Here is a 22,260-nt window from a genome sequence, read left to right as displayed (position 1 = left end):
GAAATCACTATCTGTCGTTTCCACTGGTGTTCGGAGTGCTAAAAGCAGAAGTGGTTACTGAAGTCTCAACAGGAATGTGAGGCCAAGCTCTCAGCTTCCTCCTAAATTGTATGATTTACAGGCTCACTTGATTTACAAGCTCACATGCAGAAGAGGTCTTATTTTATAAAAGTTCAGGCTGCAATGAGCCCCACTCTTCCCTCTTCATATGCTCTAAGAGCCTTTCCTGGGCTGCAGTGAGGTCCACAAATGCTGGCTGATCAGCTAATGCATACATGGGCAGCCAGCATGCACATAGTTGCTAGCCAGGTGACTGCTGGCTGCATTTCTTTAGTTGAGGTCCCTGCCCCTCACACAGCAATCAGTTTGAACAAAATTTAGAGAGGAAATCAGAAGCTATTGAAATTTCTATCTTTCAGTCCCATGTGAAATCAGGTACAAATTATTGATGGAGCTGAACAGACAGATGGAATCTGAGCTAAAAAGGTGGATGTGCATATAGGATATTAGCCCATGTTCTGGAATTCATTTCTCTCTCTTTCTCTCTCTCTCTTTTCCAGCTATTTTTAACCTGGATGTGTTCTGTGATATGTTTCCCACACAGCACAGAAACTGGCACAGCTGAGGGGTGAGTGAGTGGTGGGAGAGGGGAAATCAGGGGATGCTTATGTTGGTGCTGCTTCTGAAAGAAGTGCTCATCAAATGATAGCCTCTCAGATCTGTGTAATGTGGAGTCCCACACCTCCCCACAGAAAAATTGCTACTCTAAATATATTCACAGTCTTAAAGTGCTCAGATACAGGGCAAAAAGAGCTACAGAAATTAAGGGGAACTAAAAATAACTAACAGAAACAGCAGCCAGTTTTGAAATGTAATGTTTTCTGTCATGGCTTAACATCTTAGTACTGCCCACAGTCTTGTGTGTACATCTCAAGACATCCCTCTGCACTGGATCTCATAAGGAAAATCCTGTTTGTGGCAGCTGAGTCTCTGCACAAAGTGCACATCAACTCTGACTTACTATACATACAAACCTCGAGCTTGAAAGAACAGAGGTTTTATATGGAAAACATAGGAAAAAGCTTCTTGAGCAGTAATCTACAAAATGAGACCTCAAATTGTGAAGCATTTCTTCAGTTAACTATAGATAATTATAATGTGTGAGATCTGCTTTTCCCCCCATGTTCTGTTTAACACTGCTTGTTAGACATGAAAGGAAAAGAGGATTAAAAGGCAGAGGTGGTATTGTAAACAACCCTTCAGGGGAGGTGGGAAAACAACAGTAACTCTCTCAAACAGAACACAAAGATGCCCTTAGGAAAAGGTTTTCAGTGTCCTGCATTTGAAAGTTAATGAGTAAATTGATGTCAAATATTGCTTTAAGGACTGACAGTGCCATCTTTAAGATCTCAAGCATGCACCACAACTGAGAACACACAAAGGGAATTTTTAATGGACAATAAATGGATTAATATTTTTGATGCAAAGCTACAAGCAGGTTAGTTCTCATGGGATATGGGTCTGGTCTGTACTTCCTGGCACTGTGACTTTATGTTTTTCATTTGCTTTACACTGTGCTTTCGATTAAGCACTGATTTTTCTTTTAAAAAGGAAAAAAAGTGGTCTTAGTAAAGAATTCTCTTTTGAGTTATAGTAAGTCCCTTGAGGAGCACAGAGTTGGCTGGTCTGGGGGCTGTGTAGGCATGTGCCAGACCATTTGTCCATTATTCTGTTATGCCTCGCCTCACACCAAGCTCAGGTTGCTTGGTCATCTCTGCCCTTGCAGAGACATTGCAAGACCACCTTGTACAGGTGCCCAAAGCTACCCGCCAAGAATCTTTCAAGACCCTACTGATGTCTTCCCAACCTTTTGCCCACTCAGGGATCCCAAAACCGTAACGTCTGTTCCCAACTGCCTCTTACTTATCCTCACACTTCAGAAATGCACAGGACACTTCACAAATATTTCCTACTCCCCATTTCTCAAAAAAAAAAAAAAAATCTTTTGCCATCACCTCAACATTGAGACAGGCCTGCTTACACTACCATAAGTTGCTAGCCTTAAAAAAAGAGAGAATCAGCTCCTCAAGTTTAGACTCACAGACACAAGGGAGCACATGCCCAGCCTTGAGGGAGTGCATCAATAACACCTCCACCCTCTTATCACTGCTGCTCTCTGGCTCACTTAACCTATTCCCAAGGGTCAGCCACTACCTTCCAGTATTTTCTCTGTGGATAAAAAACACTTAGTCTAACTCTTCTGCTCAGCTGCTATGTTCTAGCTTTTACAGAGCAACTAAAGCCCCAGTCTGCTCACACTTTCATGCCAGACCCTGCCTCTCAGAGCTGTACTTCTCCTTGAAAACCTCCCATCCTTCTCCCAGCACTCAGCTTCTCTCCATGAGACATCCTGACCAAGTGCAGCATCTGCCCTCTCTGCAGGAGAGGTACCTGTGCTCCAGCACAAATCACATGACTCCCTTGTATTTGCAAGCTTGAGTACTTCAGTACTTGGACAGAGAGACAGGTTTGGCTCCTCTGTGTCATCTGCCTCTCTTCTCAGGGCATTTTCAAATACATTCCCACTTTCCTCCCTCTCACTAGCTTCTGGGTTAGTCTCGAGCTTATCCCTATCTAAATGACATGCTGCCAAACAGACACATAAGCTTTCACTTGGCTTCCACCAGAGAATGTAGCTTCCACCAGGGAATGCAGCTTTGATCTGCTAAGAGTATAACTCTTAGCAGTTCTCCTGCCCCATCAGAGATGACACCATGTGGGATCAGCTCTGCTGTGCCTTTCCTCTCCCCTTTGGAAGTTACCACCAGCAAGGGTGCTAGCTCACACTATCCAAAAGCAAGAACTGTACTTAACACACCTTTCATACACAGGTACATACTCAAACATAAATACACTGGATCTACTGCATCCTTTCCTATTTCTGACAAACTGGAGCATGAAAGCAGAGAAGCAAGAGGATACTGAGGTGCTCTATGTGTTTATGAGAGAGAGACTGCTTGAACCAAGTGGCTGTGCTGTGTGTAGGTCCAGCTAACTGGCACAAGGCTCTAGCCAAGTTTGTTGTGACCCTCTTCGAAAAAACTGGAGTTCAGCTTTAGACTGGCTGATAAAGTTGGTATTGTGAAGAAACCAGAAATACAAGTCCTCCTCAAGAGCTATGCTGTGCCCCAGGCAAGAATACAAACACAGGCTTCTCCCTCCAAATTACAGTGAAAAAAAATAATGTATTCTCAGAGCAACCCCGGGTGCAAAGCCTTGCTTGCTGAGGTACATGAAGTGTGTACCTCTAAGAGCAATGATGTGAGAATAGGGACAGCTGAGGCAGGGAAACAGAAACCCATTTGGATAAAGGGTTTCTTCATGGTGCAGAACCAAAGAAGAGCTTCAGCACCGTGCTCTTCCTAGGCACAAGTCAAATCATCTTGATGCCTTATTGGATTTGACTCACCAAAAACAGCATCACATTCAGCACAAGGTGAAGCACAGAGGAATTGCATGTGTAGGTGTTTGTCGAGAAGCAGATGGAAAAGGTGGGTGCTCCAATACTATCATGGCAAGCATGGAAGAAAGAGAAAGAGTTTGAAGAGGGCTAGGAAAAAATATCAAAATTCTCTTTACCATGCATGAGATCAATTGTACAGCAAGGTTAAGTCTGGGTCTTTTGAGTGGGAGGAGGAAACCTCCCAAGCTGAAAGCTGTGCTCCCATTCCCTGTCCTCATCCAATGCCCAAAAACTCATGGCAAGCATCAGTATTGTGTGGAACACCAACCCTAATACATATCAATGTAAAAATCCTTTAATTCTAGAAAATTATTAATTCCATCACACTCTTGGGAATGTCCAGTTTCTTAGATTGTTTTCTGCTCATTCTGTGCCTTGATTCATGCTAGACATGGATTTATTCTTTAAAAGAAGACACTTGGACTGAACAAAAAAGTCTTTTTACTGAAAAACCTATCCTGAAAACCACAGTTCTGAAAAACCACACTCCAACATCCCTTCCCTTCCATTCCCTTGCTGCAAGTGCAGTGCTGGGTATAAGTCATCCCTCCAAATGCAGGTGTCAAACTCAGAAAACTAAACAAACTCCTGGGACTCCAGTTAGTGAACTGACTGAATCTACACTGACTGTAAAGTGCAAGCTACACTCCAGAACTCACTGACACCTCCCTGAAATCCTGAGGATGCACAGTTGGAGACCCAAAGCCAGACCTACAATGTGCTGTAGAAAAATAACAGCTGCTGTGAAGTCCCAAGTCTTGCCGTAGCAGGGACTCTTTGGCAGGGATTTCAGAGTCAACAGATCTAGACCCCAACACTGTTCCCATCGAGTACTGGTGTGTATTTTAACTTGGACAGTGCCCAATCTGCACAGTTAGTGTTTTCCACACAAAAATGCCTGGTTGGTAAACTTCCAAGAAGTTCTATTTTAGATTCAATTAAGAACAGCAGCTTTCCATGGAACTTGCCTTTCTTCTTTCCTCCTCTCTTTCCCCTCACCCCAAAATAATATTCCTAAAAGACCCATAAATTTTCATTTGGAAATGCTACCTGGGTACCCTCATGGATGTCAGAGTTGATTTGTTTTGTCCTTCAGGCAGTGGGATAGTTTCATTAGAAGTCCTCTTGTACCTTGAAAAAAATACTTGGGGGGGCAAGGAAGGCTACGAATTGTCCCATCTTTACCTTTTCCAACTGCTTTTCCCTTGTCTCAAAGAGAGTACAATGCAGGCTCTGCTGTTGACTTCTGAAAATTCACAGTTTTTAACACTGTGCTGCTGCTCCTATGGTGTGTATGAGTGTATGGTCATTCATCACCAGGAACAATGAGGAGCAGAATCACAGCTGTAGACAAGCCACCCCTCCATGGTCAGAATATAGATCTGCTGATGTCCGATTGCCTCAGAGTGGGAGATACACACAGATCCTACTGGAAATCTCTTCTTTTCCTGTATCCACATTCCCCTACTTCTGCATAAGAGTTGTCCCACAGCCTGCAAACCATGTCCTAAACAGCTGAAATTTGCAGGAGCATGCCATGTCCTTATCAGCTCCCACTTTGTGGTACATTTCTATACTTGTTTTGTCCCATTCTATGTCTTCATAGCACTCATCCAGCAAGAACCAAGCTCCTTCCAAGTTGTAATGATCCTTACTTGTTCACTCCCTCACAAACAGAAATCACTTTGGCCAAAAGCCAGGACTGCAAAAAGGGCCAGGCACACAGACGGGCAGCTTAAAAGCACCTCAGCTTTGGGAAATCCTGCTGGGCTGTAAAAACTGCCACAAACTCAAATCATATCAAGCAAGGCCTGTCTGATACTTCTTTGGCTTAATCCCCAAACTGGCTAAACTGCTTTTCCATACAAAGTATTTCCAGGTGGGTTATTAGGTCCTGTATCCCTTACATGTTGTATTCTCTCAGGGTTGAAAAAGACATTCCTTAGAACAAGCTATTTTTAAAAGAAAAGCAAATCTTCTCCCTTATATTTCTGGCTCCTCTAAAACCAGGATACTTTGCAAGACACAAACTGTTCCTGCTGAGTAGCACATGGGTCTTATCTGCCTACAGTGTCTGTGCCTGTGCAGGACTTTCAGCTGGGGATATAATTTACATTTTCACAAGGAGATTGATGCTGGTAGAAGTGCCATTGAACAGATATGCAAGTATGAAGGGTCATGCTCTGTTGAATCTAGTTTCCCTTCCTGTATTTTTATAGCAGCATCACTGCAGCCACATTTGAGTCTATGCTGCTTTAATTGTACCAGAGGAGTTAAAAGGAAAGAACTGAGCCAAGCGTGCCCCACAGCTGGTTTCTGGCTGAGCTGTATGAGTTGCAGTGTGAGGAGGCAGAAGCCTGGCTCCACGCAGCTCTCCCAGCTTCAGGTAGGCACACTTGTGCTGTTTTACACGTGTGCACACAAAGATTCATCAGTAAAGCTTTGCTGAAATAACTGCACCTATAGAAAGCCCTCATGGTGTAAGACAGCAAAGCTTTGGGAGGGCTGGTTCGCTGCACTCCCTGTGAGGGATGGAGCAGGCAAACCATTGACTGACCTGCTGTGCCTTGGGCCCATTGCAAAAATCTACGCCCAGTGTGAACAGGATTGTTGGAAATGGGCCACAAGTGTGAGACCTGTGGATCTGAAACTGGATACTGCATGACAGAAGTACGTACAGAAAAGACAGTGTTTTCATTTGAAAACCGTAAAGTTTAAAAAAAAAAAAAAAAAAAGCAGTTAAGCAGTTTGTTGGTTGGTTTGAGTCTCTGGGGTATCTGAAGAGAGGTGGAGACAGAACAGTATGTAACGCAGAGGTTTCTGTGAGTTAGAACAAACTGTTTCACTTTGAGAGACTTGCAGACTAGATGATCTGGTCGTGCATCTCTGGAAAAGAAACACCCCAGTGCCCAGCAGGGTCTGGCCAGGCGGCGAGGCCCGGGGCCTGGCAGAGCGGCAGTGCGGGGCTGTGCCCAGGGAGGGCTGCCTGCGCGCACGGTGCCAGCCAGCATTTTTCACAGCAATGCTGGAAGAGGCAGGACTCGATGGGAGCCCTGTCAGCGGCGTGCCGCCTCGCCAGGCCTGTGCAGTGCTGCAGCGATCCGCAGGGCTGCACTGCCAGGCCTGTGCAGTGCTGCAGCGGTCCGCAGGGCTGCACTGCCAGGCCTGTGCAGCGCTGCAGCGATCCGCAGGGCTGCACTGCCAGGCCTGTGCAGTGCTGCAGCGATCCGCAGGGCTGCACTGCCAGGCCTGTGCAGCGCTGCAGCGATCCGCAGGGCTGCACTGCCAGGCCTGTGCAGTGCTGCAGCGATCCGCAGGGCTGCACTGCCAGGCCTGTGCAGTGCTGCAGCGATCCGCAGGGCTGCATTGCTGCACAGCCCCGCTGCATCCCCGTGACTCAGGGTCCGGAGCTCAGGAGCCCTGCAGAGCCGCCCTCCCGGGCCACGATCTGACATCTCCCACTGTGGATACCATCATCTTTTTCCAAGGACGGCGCTGCCAAGCACTGCTGCCAGCGGCTCACGGCTGTGCCAGGCGCTCGGCCAAAGCTCCTGCCCTTAGCCCACGCCAGCACGGCTGATGAGCCCTAGTGAGACAGTCCTGGCGAGGGCTCCTCTGGGCTGCAGAACAGCCCGGGAGTCCTGGAAAAACTGCGGCATTACCAGCCTGGCAGAGCCCGGAGAGAGCCCCGTGCTCTTGAGGGAGAGCAAAACAAAGCGGGATCTGTTGCAAACACGTTCTATTTCCTCACAGTGAATAGTAGAAAGCCCCACCCAAATTTCACTCCTCACTCCCACTTTATGTTAAAAAACAAACACAGTCAGAAAAAGAAAAAAAAGTCACCATTTGCTACTGCGTGTTATCCTTGCTTCCATGTGACCCAGGCATGTGATTAAGTTGTTGATACTTGTTTTTTCTAGGATCAAATTCATGCTACTGTAGAAGCCTGTGTAACTTGTCACAGCACTTCTCTACCCTGGCAAGTTACACAGGCTGAGGAGCTTCTGTCTGCCACAGGGTATCCTGCCTATCTCAGCCTTCTCCCTGCACGTGTGGCTTGGCTCCCTCTCTCCATCCCGTTGCAAAGCCACATTTTTAGGAAAACAGGCAAAATCATTCTTAGCTGCACTGCAGATCTTGGTGAGAGGCCCCCATCCCACAGTAAGTCAGTATTTTCTTCCAGCCTTTCTTCCTGTTGGAAGTGTTGCTTAAATACAAGAGAAGGATAAGACTCCACCAGAAAAAAAAAAAAAAAAAAGAAAGAAAGAAAAAAACACCAAAAAGGCCCAGCTTGCCAGCCCACTGCATGCTCTGTGTTTGGTTTCCGCTCACAGCCTGCACAGCCCTGCCTGTGTGGATCTGTTGAGTCATGTTTCATGGCTGGATGGGATGGGGCTGTTTGCTTCAAGCCTGCTTTTTGTTCCCAGCTCTCCTGAACCATCAAATGTTACCCGTGCTAGGGAGCCACAATGTTGACATCAGGCCCCTTTCCCTCCTTGGCAGGCAGGAACTCTGGGGATCAAGGAGCCCATGCATAGCCTGTGCAAGAAAAGCATGGGGACACCCTTTTTCTGAGGGAGTAGAAAGAGCCATGGCCTGTAGAAAATACCATGCTCCAGCACAGTGTGGATGAATGGAGGCAGAGATCTCTGAGGTTTGCTCTTGGGGAAAGAGGTTTATTGGGGGTGCAGAAGGTTCTGCCTCGTGCTTCCAGACACAGCACGTGGCCGGGCCTGAGAGGGTGGAGGAGGGGAGAGACAAAGGGATGCTCTAGGAGAGGGAAAGCTCCAAGAGGAGGGAGGAGGTTCCAAGAGGGGGGGAAGTTCCAAGAGAGTGCGTAGCCCCTCGAAGCCTCCTTATAAAGGGGCTTCGAGGTGGGTTGGAATAAGGCATGGCCAATGGGGTTACAGACATTTGATGTTTGGAGGGAGGGATAGAGGTGCGGGGTGAACCATACATCTTTTGGGGGGTGGGATGGAACAGTCCATTTCACCCCAGGACCCATCCAAAGGCAGGGGCATTGCTCGGCTAGCTGGGAGAACTGTTCTCATCCCGATGTATTATTTATGAACAATTATATTTATCTATCATCTGCAACAATGGTCCTGCTGGTGGTGTCTCCCTGTGACCAGTGTGCAATGCACTGGGCCACGTCACAGCAGCTTTTCAAGTCTCAGTAATTCCTGTGGATAATGGGGGGAACCTCTGCATCAGTGACTGCGTTTGAGCAAGCCTCTGAGATACCTACACAGGGCTCTGCTGCTGGAGCTGGCCAGGGACCAGGCCAGCACCTCATCTGAGGTGTATTTACGAACCTGGAGTCCAGCCACGGGTCTGTAATTACACAGAGGCACGAGTAGGAGCCAGTGCTGCACTGATGCTCCTCAGCACCCTGTCAAGGGAGCACTGGGGGTGTGAAATGCCTGTGTCTTACCTTAGCATTAATTCCTGAGTACCACAGAATCATGGGGATGTGTCAGGCTGGAAGGGACCCCAGTGGGGCATCTGGTCCAACTCCCTGCTCAAGCAGGGCCATCCTAGAGCACATGACCCGGGATTGTGTTTAGACACCTCTCTGTGTGTATTGAATCAGAAGACACAGGTGTCAGCTTTAGAGATCTCCCCAATTTGCCCCAAATCCGTGTGTGCTTCCAACTGATGCAACTCAGTCTTCTGGGGATTTGCTTTTAATTACAAATGAGCTTTTTGTTCACAGTAGTAGGTGCTAACTTTCCTTATGGGCTTTAACTGCTTACAAAGTTGTTCCTGCAGCAGTGGTGTCACCTCCACTCTTTCTGCAGGGCTCACTGGTGTTAAATTGCTGTAGATACTTCTCTCTGCAGCCATCACCAAGCAATGGAGACACTGCATGGTTTTTGAAGCAGGAATCAGGTGTAACAGTCATATAATCTTCCCCATACAGAAAAACATTATATTTTTCTGTGGATGTCTTGTTTTGTTTCTGTCAAACATAAAGCCTGAAGGCAACACTGGATGCATGCTTACTTTTCCCTTTCCCCAGTGTTTCCCCTCCTCTATACTTTGCCACCCTATCTTCCCTCTTGTTGGAAAGGTAAATCTTTGAACATAACAATTTATCAGTCCCTCTTTTCATATTGCCTGGATTTGAATAAGAAAGTCAGAATCTCTAAAACTCATTGAAAACTCCTTTATTTGCTCCATTCTTTGGGGAAAAATTGTGGTGTTAGTGCTCTACTGTTTGAAAAAAGTGATATTTGGAAAAGGCACATTGCTTTTAATGGCAGTCCAGACTATCAGAACCAGAAAATTTTAGGCTTTCTATGCTGAAGTAAGAAATCATAAAATCGGTAACTTTTTTGGTGTTGGAAGAGACCTTCAAAGATCATCTGGTCCACTCCCACTGCTGTGGGCAGGGACATTCTTTCACTGGATCATCCGACCTGTCTTTTAACATTTCCAGTGATGAACATTCACTTTTCTGGGCAAGCTGTTCCAGTGTTTGGAAGTCAGTCAGCATACATCATATCCCGAAAAATATGTTTATTTCTATCTTTTTTAGTTTTTGGTATTCTGGTCTTCTTGATCATGGCTTGTGTGAGTACCTAGTTGCTTCTCTGGGCTCTAGGACTGTGGCACGCTAGTCTGAAATTCCTTCTCCTCTCCCAAGGAATTCAGGCAGCTCATGTCTGTTTTGCATCAGATCTCTCATGCCTCTGACACAGGATGAGGTCTCTGTGCACTACTGGTTTCTTTTTGCTGAACAGGAGCCTCTACATTTTTTAAAAATTTTATTCCCATGGTTGGGGAAGGTTCTCTTTTGCCAGATCAAACCATCAACATGGAGATGCCAATTATCCATAGATCCCTGGGCAATTAGTTGGATTGGGTTTTGTGTGTGTATTCAGGAGCAGTCAGTATTTTTTTTTGTTTTGTTTTGTTTTTTCAAATCGGTATAGTTTGTTGTTTCTTGTTGAAAATTACTTTCTGATATTAACAACCCCCTCTCTTCTCAGAACTCTTTTTTTTTCCTTAGTGATGCCAGCAGGAAACCCATTTCTGATGACAGATATTTATAGGAGTAATAGACCTTCAGTTTTCCAGATTTCAACTGAAATGTCTACTTTTCATTAAAAAAAAAAAAAAAAAAAAGAGTTTGAAATACTTTGAGAAGGTCTGCTATTTTCTGAAAAACTCTATTAAAAATTAATCTTCAGTTCTTTAATTTTCTTCCTGCCAATATTCTCTGACAGGTGGGTGTTTCTTCTGGCCAGAAGGGGGGTAATCCACATCTGTTTTCTTCTTAGCCTGGCAAGGCCTATAGCTCAGAGATTGCCCCTGTACTTGTATTGCTGAGAGGGCAATAAGCTGAAGCTCTTCACAAAAAAAATTCAGCTGATTTCATTATTCCAAATCAACAGCTACTTTCAAAAACAGAGAGGAGTACTTTTGCCAATCTCACACCTCTCTTATTTCCCCATGAAAAGTTACTCAGATTTCTGTGCCAGCCAGAGGAGAAGCATCAACTCTCCTCAGTGGTCATCACAATTAACTTGGAGCTGTGAGTCAGAGCTGCATTTCATGAGCCCAGAGTTCTCCCATGCAGGAGCTGTATCTTTAGTGAAGGGTGCCACATTAGAAAAGAGCTTCCAGACTCTCAACAGCAAGTCTGTTGCAATGACTCTGTTGATCAAATAAAGTTTCTGTTCACAGCACAGAGCCAAAAACTGTTTTTGATTGCAGCCTTGAGGGGTATTTCTTGGCTCATAGTCAATGTTTTAAGCAATGTACTGCTCTACAAGTCATTACCAATGTTTGAAATCTCTTCCTTCTTACTATTGTCCTCAGAGATGTGGAATGAAGACTATTTACTTTCCCTCATAGTTCATTATGATTATTAAGCCAGGTATGAGGACTTATGCATGAGCGTTGAATATAGCAGGCCTGTTCTGGCTGTGATATTATTTTCAGAAGAAGTGAGTATATTCAGAAATATGGCCAAGTTTTTTTTTTTTTTTTCTTCTCCTAACTGTATTTGTGTACAAAGATTTCAAGATTTCACAATACTATGTTGTATATGCACTCTGTGCTGAAGGCAGTAATAGCAAGGTTTCTCACTGCCACATTACCAAGACACTTAAGCCTCTTCATTAATTATCTGCTGCCTATGCCTTTAGATTCCAGTGTCTGTTATCACCACTGCTCATTCTCTTAGCTGCCTTTCCACCCCCCACTGAATTTAAAGCTATTTTGGGTGTTCCACCTGCACCCTTGGGTCCTACCAGCTCCTGTGAAACAGATCCTGAGGTCATCTCAGAGAAGTGAGGAGTGACTGAGGTCCCAGTATAGATGAGGGGATGTGAGCACTTGCAGATGTGTCCATACCACACCCACAGCAGCTGTTTACCAGCTGGAACCACAATGTGCTGCTGTGCAGTGCCATGCAGGGCTGCTGAGAGGGTGAGAAGGGGTGTATATATCCATTGGCACTGGGTTACACGGCAGCAAAAGAGCAAAGCTTATTCAGCCAGGCTTTGACCAAACTGGCTATGCTGATTCTAGCCCTGGGAACACCTTGGGCTCTGCAGACCACCTTCACTTGGTGCAGTGAAGGTGTATCCTGAAGTCCTTCATGGCTGTGTAGCTGTCTAGCTACACAACTGAGCCCTGTTTTCAAACAGATTCATTTACATGAGACTTCCACATTAACAATTACATTCAGGCTCCCCCATGCCAAAATCTCTTTGGAAAATGCAAGTTGCTGTTATAAGTTACTGCAGACAGTGGGTAGATTATTTGTTGCATCTGAAGTCCACAAGTAGTAATTCTCTTAGCCCCTTTATCCAAGGGTGGGAAGATGGTAGTGGTGAAGATCCTGCTGTTGATGGAAGTCAGAAGACAGTGAGCAAGCTGCAATGGGTACAGAGCCTGAACTGTCCTTTTCTTCCCGCTTAAATTTAGGCTTGACAGGTCACTGTGGAACAACCTGATATATTTGCTCTCTGGATGGAAAAAACTGAAATTTCTCAGGCTTTTATTTGTCTTATTTCATAAGCGATGTCTGCATAACCCGTGAGCACTTTCACACTGTACAGTTTTCTCCTGAAAAGCAAATATTTTCCTGCTCTGAAGAATGTGGTTTTTTGCTGGGCCCATCAATTTGCATATTCTCCCCATTGGCAATATCCTTTATCCTCTGCTTCCGGGTCAGTGTGGCACTACTGCAGGAACAGGGCCTGTTTCATGACTTGTTCATGTAGCACCTACAAAAACGAGGTTGTAATCTAAACACACATCCCTAGTCCATAAATACAATAAATTGGCATAATGAAAATGGATAAACTGGGAGTGCATTTCATTGTGGAAATAGTACCTAATATGGGAATAATTCCTAACTCCTCAGGGTTCCAGTGCTCCTTTCTGCTTTGCTCACCGCAAGATGGTTTGTGTTAGGAATGATGACATTTGCTGAATTAAATTTCAAAAATATCTGAGTGGCAGCCCTACTAGGCCAGAGTCAAGAACTTTTCCATGTTTTCTAGTGCTCAGGCAATGTTGTTGGTTGTTGACTACTGAGTTTTCAGTTTATACACTCAACAACATTGCTGATGGCAAATATGATCTGACTCTTTGGTCTGGAAGCGTTAGCAATACAAATCTGTTTTTATAACTTTGCTATGCTACGCTAGCCAAAGAGAGAGCAGCATTAGCTAATAATTCTATAGATATGTGGATGGCTTTTATTAATAATATAACCAGGTATTTTGTTAATGTTACAGTCCCTGAAAGTAAATGTTCATAATCAGGATCATGCTGCATTGAACTCAGCAAGAAACAAGACATACATGCTCCAAAGTGGTTGACTGCAAGAAAAAATGGGTATAGGTAGGATCATGTAGGGCCAGGAGCAGGTATGGGTACAAGGCTCTGCTAGCAGAGCTGAGTAATGGGGACAGTGTCTCATCTTGCACGGGGTTGTCACCAAGGTTAAGTCAACCTGTGTCAAAACTGTGTCCATGAAGAAAAAGAGACAGGTCATTGCCATGGAAGACTCCCTTCTGAAGGGAGAAGACCCAATATGCTGACTGGAACAACTTCTGAGGGATATCTGCTGCCTCTCTGGGACATGGGTTAAAGACATGAAAAGAAAGCTTCTTACTCTCAGGTTGCTCTCCACTATTAATTTTCAGGTAGGCAGCAAGGAAGTTGCACCAGGAAGTCCAAGGAAAATCAGGAAACGCTTCAGAGCTTTGGGACAATTGGTTAAAGGATCTGGACCACAGGAAGTGTTCCCCTTATCCTACCAATTGCAAGGAATGATAAGGAAAGAAATAGAAAGAGACAACAGATTACCTGGCTCTGAGCCTGGTGTCACCCTCAAAATTTGGGGGATTTTGATCATGGGTCAGTTTACATGACAGCAGGGCGACTAGTAACAGATGGGGCACACATGTCTCAGAGGGGGAAAAGGATCTTTGCACTGAATACTTGGGAAAATTTGTTCACCAAAGGGATTGTCAAGCACTGGAACAGGCTGCCTAGGGAAGTGGTGGAGTCACTGTCCCTGGAGGTATTTAAAAGACATGTAGCTGTGGCACTGAGCGACATGGTTTAGTGGTGCACTTAGAACTGCTGTGTTAATAGTTGGACTCACTGCTGTTATAACTCTTTTCCAACATAAATGATTCTATGATTCTATGACTGCATTCTGGCCTATCCATGTGCCTTTAAAATAAATACTCAAGATCCTCTCTGCTGCTAGATCAGAACAGAATTATCTTTTAAGCAGTAGCAAATGTTCAGATACCAAAAAGACCACATAAAGCTGTGTGTACATATAAAATGTTGTCAGTTCCCAGCACTTACCAGGTACTCCTCCAGCTCCAGACCATGCATACAGCCTCATACATGTAGCAGCTCCCCCAGACCTTGTGCCAGTCTCCCTGAAACTTGAAAATGTGGTACATGGCAGGTGTACTTTCTAATGGCAGTACATTTCAGCAAGGTGTAGTGTTTGGTGTTAGTGCAGCTCTGAGGGAACTGTAGTTGCTCTGTGTCATCTCCCACTGATGCCATCTTTGCTTCTGTCTCCATTCAATCTGTTTTAATTAGGTTCCCCATAGCCACCACAACACTGCTGCTGTGGAGCTCCCCATAATGTCTGGCCCTGCCCATACCTGGCACAGTGAGCAGAGCTTGTAGGGCTGCTGTCTGCCATGTGAGGAGAACTAACAGAGCTGCTGGGAGCAAGCCATCATGGGCTGAATACAGTTTGGGGTGAAAAGGCTAGCACAGGCACTCGGCTGCCAGAACACTCATGGGTAGAGAGGAGCCCTGAGGCAGCACTTTTGTGCCATGTCTTCACTTTGAGGTTTGGATCTGGCCTTGAAGGCATCTCAGAGCCCTGGGAGTCTTTGAGGGTGGTATTGGGGCTGTGTATGGGTGTGCTGTTGATGCATTATAGAATTCAGAGGGCAAAAGTTTGGTCAAAGAAACAGCAATTAGTCAGGAGGTGCCTAAAACTGAAGAGAACAGATGGAAAAAGTAACCCAGATGTATGAACTAGACAAAACAAGTTGTATATAAACATTCTCAAACTGTTTACAAAGTCCAAAAGAAAGAGGAATACAAAAGATTATTTTTCTGTCTGAGAGCAGAGGACACATGCTGGTTCTTTGTCCCTTCCACCAATGTGGGACAGCTTGTTGCTGTGATGACACAGTCTGTGCCTGTGGTGTTTTGGGATGTGGGGCTCCCCATGTTACACAAGTGCTTCCACTGGTCACCCAGCCATTTCTGCAGTCTCTGCCAGATACATCAGGAGAAGCGTAACAACTACAGGCACCCGCTCTTTTGACTCCTTTCTCTTCTGCCCTTCTCCTGTATCAGAGCACCAAATAATTCCCTGCCTTGGAGCAATCAGTCATTAACAAGGACCTTGCTACAGCAAGGGGTCTTCTCAAGCCACTGCAGTCAAGATTACTTCTGGGAAAGAGAAAGTGAGTTCAATTTTCATCTGCTGCAAAAAGGAAAAAAATGACAATTTTAAAACTCTGTGGTTATTTTTTTACCCCATACCCATGCAGGACAGCAGGTTAAGCTGCAGCACTTCAGAGAAATGGCTTGTCAGAAGCTTGTCTACCATGATGAGTAAATAAAAACTCAGCAAATAGATCCCCTTTTCCCAAGAGAGGGGGAAGTTGGCAGAGGACATCCAGAGGATGCTTCATGATCCCTCTGTTAGCAGAAAAGGAGCCTGCTGAAGTGTCTGTGGTGTGTATGAGTGGAAGCAGCAATAAAGCAACTGTGCTAGGATCCTCAAGTGAACAGAACCTGCTGCAAGAAGACATGGTCTTGGTTAGTTGATGACAAGCAGAATTCCCAGGAACAATTGCCTCCTGCCCTGGGATATCTATTCTTCTACCATTTAGCTCTAAGTGAAGCAATTGGACTGTCAACACCCATGGCTAGACCATGCTTACAGGGCCACAAGCCATGTTTCTACAGCAAAGTGGAGACTGGAGGTGGGCACAACACACTGCTGCCTGTGGGAGAAGGGGTGGAGAGGGGCTAGGATTTCTTAACCTTTACTGCTAGCTTCTTGGATGGAAGACTGCAGGACCAGCTCCTTAGCTGGCATAAAAAGTCACATATCCATGGAGCTGCAGATTGTTCATTTCCTTCACTAGGAAAAGAACAGAAACACAAAAACGTTGGTTGGAAGAGTCCTCTGAGGCCTAAGGTCATCCAGGCTCCTGCTTAGTACAGGACTATCACATTACATCAAGTCAGCTTTGGCATTGTCTAGCCAAGTCTTGAAAGCCTCCAACGATGGAGGAATGCAGAGTGTCCCTCTCTGGGACATGTTTTCTGTCCATTTTCTTCTCCCAAGCTCCAGCCTGGGTTTGTTGTTCATCTGTTGCTTGCAGGATGGATAGGGGCCTGTCAGTCTCCCCCTGAGGGAGGCATGATTTGCAGCAGATCCTCTTGGATCACCCCTCCATCTTCTTGTCTCTGGACTAAACCCACCCAGCTCACTCAGCCTCTGCTCCTAGCTTGTACTCTCTGCCCTAGCTGTCTCAGTGCCTCTCTAACTGCCTCTGCTCACACTGAGGTGTCCAAAGCAACACGGGACATACCGGTGGCCTCTGTGGAACAGAGGCTTCCCTCTCCCTGCCAGCTACATGCCTCCTCCTGCAGTCTGCCAGGCACTTTGTCCTGCTGGTGATGCCAGCACATGCTGGGCTCAAACAAGGTGGGACCTGTAATTATAGCAACATGAGAAGCAGCAGAGGTCTCATTCACTGCACTGGAGATAGTACAGTAAGCAAACAGTTTTAAAATCCAATTTCATAGACACAGAGATTACATTAATCTCTTTTAATAGCTAAACAATTCAGTTTTCAAGACAGGACAAAGCATGGGATATTCTTGACAAAACTGGTGCTTCAAAGGTGCTTACATCAGATTTCCAATCCTAACTCCTAAACTCCTAATGGTAGAATTGTATCAGATTGTATCTTTTCATACAGTAGTGCTACAAAACTTGCTTTTAATCTCCTCTTTTTATAACACGCTGCAGATGCCTGGGCTTGCCTGTGGGAAGCAAATGTAGATTGTCTTTGCCTTCAAATTCCATATGATGAAACTTACCCAACCCTCAGCAACTGATCTTGGGGGCCTGTGGAACAATAAAAGCCCAAGTTATCAAAGTATCTGTAAACTGGCTTCTGATTTCTAGCTGGAGCACCTCCCTGAATGTGGACCCTTTGATTTAAAGTAGCTGCTTTCTTTCACCATGTCTCAACAGGCAGGAAAGAGCATTGCTTTAGTTCCTGTTGGCTCAGTCGCATTAGCTGAACATGAGGAAAAACCCCCCCTTCACCTGTACAAATGCAAAAGCGAATGTGGATCTACACTGGAATCTTCTGCCCTTGTAGTAAGTACTATGTAATATACAGGGATGTTTCTATACTGCCAAAAATATTGGTATAAAATTCTTTTCTTGCTGACACTCTTTTGTTTGGAGAAGCCAAATTATCTGTCCTGGGGAAGGCATAATTTATTGAACTAGATTGCACATTTTTAGAGTATTTTCAGGTCTTGTGGTCTAGCCATATCCATTTTGGGTTGATTTATAGTGTTTGTGTTGTGATTTAGGTCTCTGAAAAAATGAGCTCTAACAAGTGATGGTGCAGTGACTGAAGAGGACAAAGACTACGGTCCCTGCAGTAGAGCTGGCAGAAGACAACATATGTCCAGGGCAGAGCTGCTCCAAATGGCATTGGAGTTGAAATCTCCAAGGAGGTGGGATTAGACTAAACAGAAGACTGTGAACTAGAAATACTGAGATATTATCCATAATGGTTTATCCCCACCTAGAACAGCTCTGCTTCTGTGCCTCAAGTCCTAACAGATCATGCGCCATGTTTCTGTCTCCTCCTTTACACCAGAACTGGCAGTCATCTGATGCTAATACAAAATTATATAGGGACTTCAAGCCAGCCAAAATTTCTTCTCATTCACCAAGAAGGTGTGGAGGGGACTGAAACACCACCAACTTCTAACAGGTTAATCATGATACCTGTCTCTCATGTAGTAGTAAAAGTGTCCTGGGGTCTCAGTGCCACTCTACCCTGTGGTCTCAGAGTGATGTCAAGTAACAGCAGGTAATAGTGTCATCTGCTCATTTGTTTTCCACTCAAACAATAATCTGGGGCCAGAGCCTTCTTCTGATGTTCCTGTATGGCCAGTTAGCAAGGCTCTGCTGCCAGGGAAGTCCCTTATCAGTGTAATCTCTGTTCTGCTACGGGGGGACCTGCCGTAGTGGTGACCTGGCTGTCAGGAGCGGAGCTGTCATGAGCAGTTGTCTCTTTCGCCTCCTGACTCAGAGGGTGTCTGGCCAGAGACTGCCCTTGCATCCCCTTGCAGCAGCGAGCAGGAATGACAGAAGGAGAGAGTCAGGACTGACTGACCTGAGCAGTATTTCCCGGCTAAATTACATGAGAGTTTTCCTCTTCCTGGCCTATTACTAACATGGTAAAAATCAGTGGGAAAATGCCTGGGCCTTAAATATACAATGAGCCTTTCCCCACCCATTACCACCTAACTGATAAGCTGCTCCGGGCTATCTTGTTTATATTTATGAGTCTTTAATACCTCGTAGCATTTGTGTTTACCTTGAAGCTATAGGCGGCTATGTGCTGTAGTGTGCTGAATTTTTGTGCTGTAAGTACAAACAGATGTTTGAAGATATGCTTTGAAGCAATCTATGCCCTCTACATTCTTTCCCAAGACTTCTCAGGAGTAGTATGCATCATTATATTCAGAGGAAAGTTTTGAAGGGCAGTGAGAGAGGAGACACATAGGAATAGTTAGAAAGTGGAACAGGAACACATACTCACAGATCTATTGCATAAATCCTTCACAGCAATGCTTCGGACATCAGTATGCATAAAAAAATTTGCAGGCCCTCATTCCTACAAAGCAGCTGTTGCTTTATGCACATCTTTTAGGCTTGCCTAGCCTAAGGACAGACTCACTAGCCATATCCTTGTTGCCCTCAAGAGCTATTTCCTGCAGCCTAAAAAATTTCCCTGATGCCAAAAATCACAGGGTGAGCAGAAATAGTAAAACCTGAGCAATGTGCACAGATGGCCCTTGCTCACTTCCACTGCTTCTGCCAGCTGCTCTTAGGTGTGGAAAAGCTTCAGGAGGTGGACTCAAGTGACATAAAGTAATTTGACTCTCTCTCAAAAAACACAATTTAGAGTCAAAACCTGTGAGATACCCCATGATACTTCATGCTACATGCAAAATAATGGGGAAGTTTTAACAGCTTCTGCCTCAGGCAGCTCCCAGTTTAAGTCAGAACACAACAGAAAGCCTGAGAGGGAAAGGTAAGGTGGCACTGGTGAAAGCAGCCAAGATTATGCGGTGATCGCTGTGTGGGAGGTTGCAGCCAGGACTCTCAAATGACTCAAACCACTGTGGTATGGTTTTGGTTTTATTTCTTATTTTCTCACATTTGGAGGGAGAAGAGGGTGTGTCTAGAAGTTCAGATGCTAGCTTGGAACTTGGGTGATCTACATCCAGGTTTCTGCTTTGCCACTGACTCCCTTGTATAAGTTAGGCCCATCCCATGAGGGGCCTTTTGCCCCTCATTCTCCAAGGAAGAATGTGCACCCATACCCCTGAGGTCTGTGAAATTAATACCTGTGAGGAATTCACCTACAGTATGAGAGAGAGTCATATCAGGCCCTGAAGTGGTTTGGTCTGCATTACCTTTTTACCGTAGGCGATGGACAGCAAAGGGGATCCTTCAGAGCACTTTGTGTAGCTGACTTTCAAATGCAAAGCAGTGTTTGACCTGAGCTGCACAGAGAACTGAAAGTGTGCTGCAAGTCTCTCTAATTCATTCTGCAGAATTCTTTTTCTTAATTCTGCTTCATTTCATACCTGTCACATTTCTTACTTAAATATGAAAACTATTCATATCTTTATTTATAGAATTCTTTTTCATTTGCTAGTAACCACTCATTTGCCTTACCTAGTTCCATTTCATCTGATACAGTTCTTCCTCCCTTTCTCCTCCTCCTCCTCCTCATCCATGAGCTCAGGGGATCACAAAAGCACCTATCTGGAGCCTGGAAGCTGCTTGCTTTACCCCTCCTTACCCAGCACCCCTAAAGTGGCCTGAGTAGAGAAAAGAGGCCATCCTGGGGGGACAGCTGACTACGGGTCCTTCCCCTGAGGATTACACTGTGTACATCAGTACTGTAGTTGACAAATCTTGTCAGAGGTAGTGGTTTCTGCAAGTCAGGTACAGCAGATCTCATTTAAGCAGCAGTGAAATTTGTGATGTTTTTGTTTGACATCTGCAACCTCAGTGGAAAGAAAGTGTGCCTCTTGCCTTGTGTTTGCAGCTGAAGCTTTATTAAGGACAGAAAAGAATATGTACCTCTATTTTTTAATCTTCTGCATGCACAAACAGTGGGTTTTCACTGTAAATTGAGAGCTGTAAGGCTCTGTGGGAGTGATTTCCTTCTAGGAATTTATTTCATGTGGCTGTGAGTGGCTCAGCAAGATAGGATGGAAAAACAAAAAAAAAGGCCTAAATCTCTAGATAGCTGAAAGAGTGAAAGCACCCAGTGAACAAATCCTCACATGAAATCTCCTGTTTCTCCAAAAGAAAGGAAACCTTTCCCAGGGATCTGACACCTACTTACAGTGTTTCATGTTTTGTGTTCTAGAGAACAGCCAAATTTCACTAGGAAGTATTACCTGCCCAATCGTAAGTCAAAACAAATAAATATTCCTGGGGTTTGCATTTTGCCTGCTCAGTTTCAGTTTTTCTGTGCCCATTATGAGTCTTCTAATAAATTCTCCATAAACAGCTCCCAGGCTCTGTCATCTCCACAGTGGCTGACAAAACGCAAAATATCTCAGACAGCCAATGACCCCACATCCCAACAGGTTGGCACTCCATTTTTGACCTTGCTAGTTCTCAGTGCAGGGCTTCCTGCTTGATCTTGTCTTTCAAGGAGGGACTGTGTCCAGTTCCCTTTTAGAAAGGGCAGCTTTTAAAATTGTCCTTGTTTGAAAGAAAACACTGTTTTGGGCAGCAGTGAAAACAGAGACCTGAATGCAGTCTGGTGTGTGCTGTGCTGATGTGATGAGGCTGGGCCATGAGTCCAGCAAGTTTTGCTCATTTCTGCACTGTGTGGTGGTAAGCTGCTCTGTACAATATTTTTCCTTTACCCTGGAGCTTCCTCCCAGGACCCTGCCAGTAACTTGGTCTTGCTTTGATAAACCGTTGTGCAGACATAACATGAAACTGTAGTCCTAATGACCTGTGTTATTTAAAAATCAAATGGCACTTTCTCAAGAGAAAGTTCTTTAGTTCCAGTGTTTTCCTAAGATAACCTATACCAAGGCAGCATATTATCCTCCCCTGTAGTTTAATGTATTGCTCACTTTGCCTGAACTCCTGCATGCCATTGCACTGCATTATTTTGTCATGTGCCACCCCATCATTTCAAAATAGATTCCCTGTTTGTTTAAAAGTACAGCAAAAGCTTTAAAGACTTGAGGAAAGTGATGCCATACACTTTGTGTAATGATGTACAACCTGCCAGTTCAATTTCACTGCCTTGTAGCACCAAATTATGAAACTCTTTGCCTCTTCATCTCCCCTGTCTTCTGAGCTAGCAAGAGATAAACAGGAAAAAGGGGAGACACCTTCTGTTTGATATTGTCTGACTCTCAAGTCAGTTTGAGCTCTGATATTAATAACTTCCTGTTTTGCTCTAAGTCTTCTGATATGTGAAAAGCCTCCATGCACATTGACTTTTCTTCCTGAACCTAGGCAACTTCATGACTAGTGTATTCCCAGCCCCTGGGCTACAAATTCCAGTTTGACACCTACCTCCAGGCCAGAATTTTAGAGTTGGAATTCAAATCATTGAAAATTTAGATTCCTAAATGTACAGTTAGTTGCCAAAAGACAAATGACCTGACTTGCTGACCCTATAAGTGTGTGGGACTTGAGAGGGCAGAATCTATACACATCAGACTTAACTTTATTTAGGATCTCAAATAAGGATCCCAATTTGAAATGTTGGGCTGTTGTTCATTGCTCAGGATGTGCTCAGAAGACAGAAACAGAAAAGAGGATCTGCAAAATAATGCAGAGAAAGGTGCATTTGTGTAATATCACTTGTGCAAGATGCTTGTGAAATGTCGGATATGCTGCATTG

At 44.8% G+C, this 22,260-nt stretch overlaps 1 protein-coding gene across 10 annotated transcripts in view; it reads left to right on the top strand.

Moving 5' to 3' along the window:
• The window catches only part of LOC110476751 (uncharacterized), a 76,833-nt gene that overhangs the window by 30,212 nt on the left and 24,361 nt on the right, over positions 1–22,260 (top strand). For 2 of the 10 annotated variants that reach the window (XR_014955506.1, XR_014955504.1), the window contains exons 2-4: positions 561–628; positions 17,313–17,441; positions 17,663–17,809. Coding sequence is in view for 4 of the 10 variants with exons in the window: in XM_085579893.1 (XP_085436019.1) it covers positions 17,313–17,441; positions 17,663–17,692 (159 nt within the window). In the remaining 6 variants the exon portion in view is untranslated. Of the gene's footprint in view, positions 1–560; positions 629–17,312; positions 21,846–22,260 lie in introns of those variants that run through there. The other 8 variants (XR_014955502.1, XR_014955503.1, XM_085579879.1 and 5 more) reach the window with 6 other exon arrangements.

Source organism: Lonchura striata, chromosome 1 (genome assembly GCF_050655825.1).
Source record: "Lonchura striata isolate lonStrDom1 chromosome 1, ASM5065582v1, whole genome shotgun sequence".
In the NCBI taxonomy this organism is placed as follows: Eukaryota; Metazoa; Chordata; class Aves; order Passeriformes; family Estrildidae; genus Lonchura; species Lonchura striata.
This window is presented reverse-complemented; position numbering and strand designations above follow the sequence as displayed.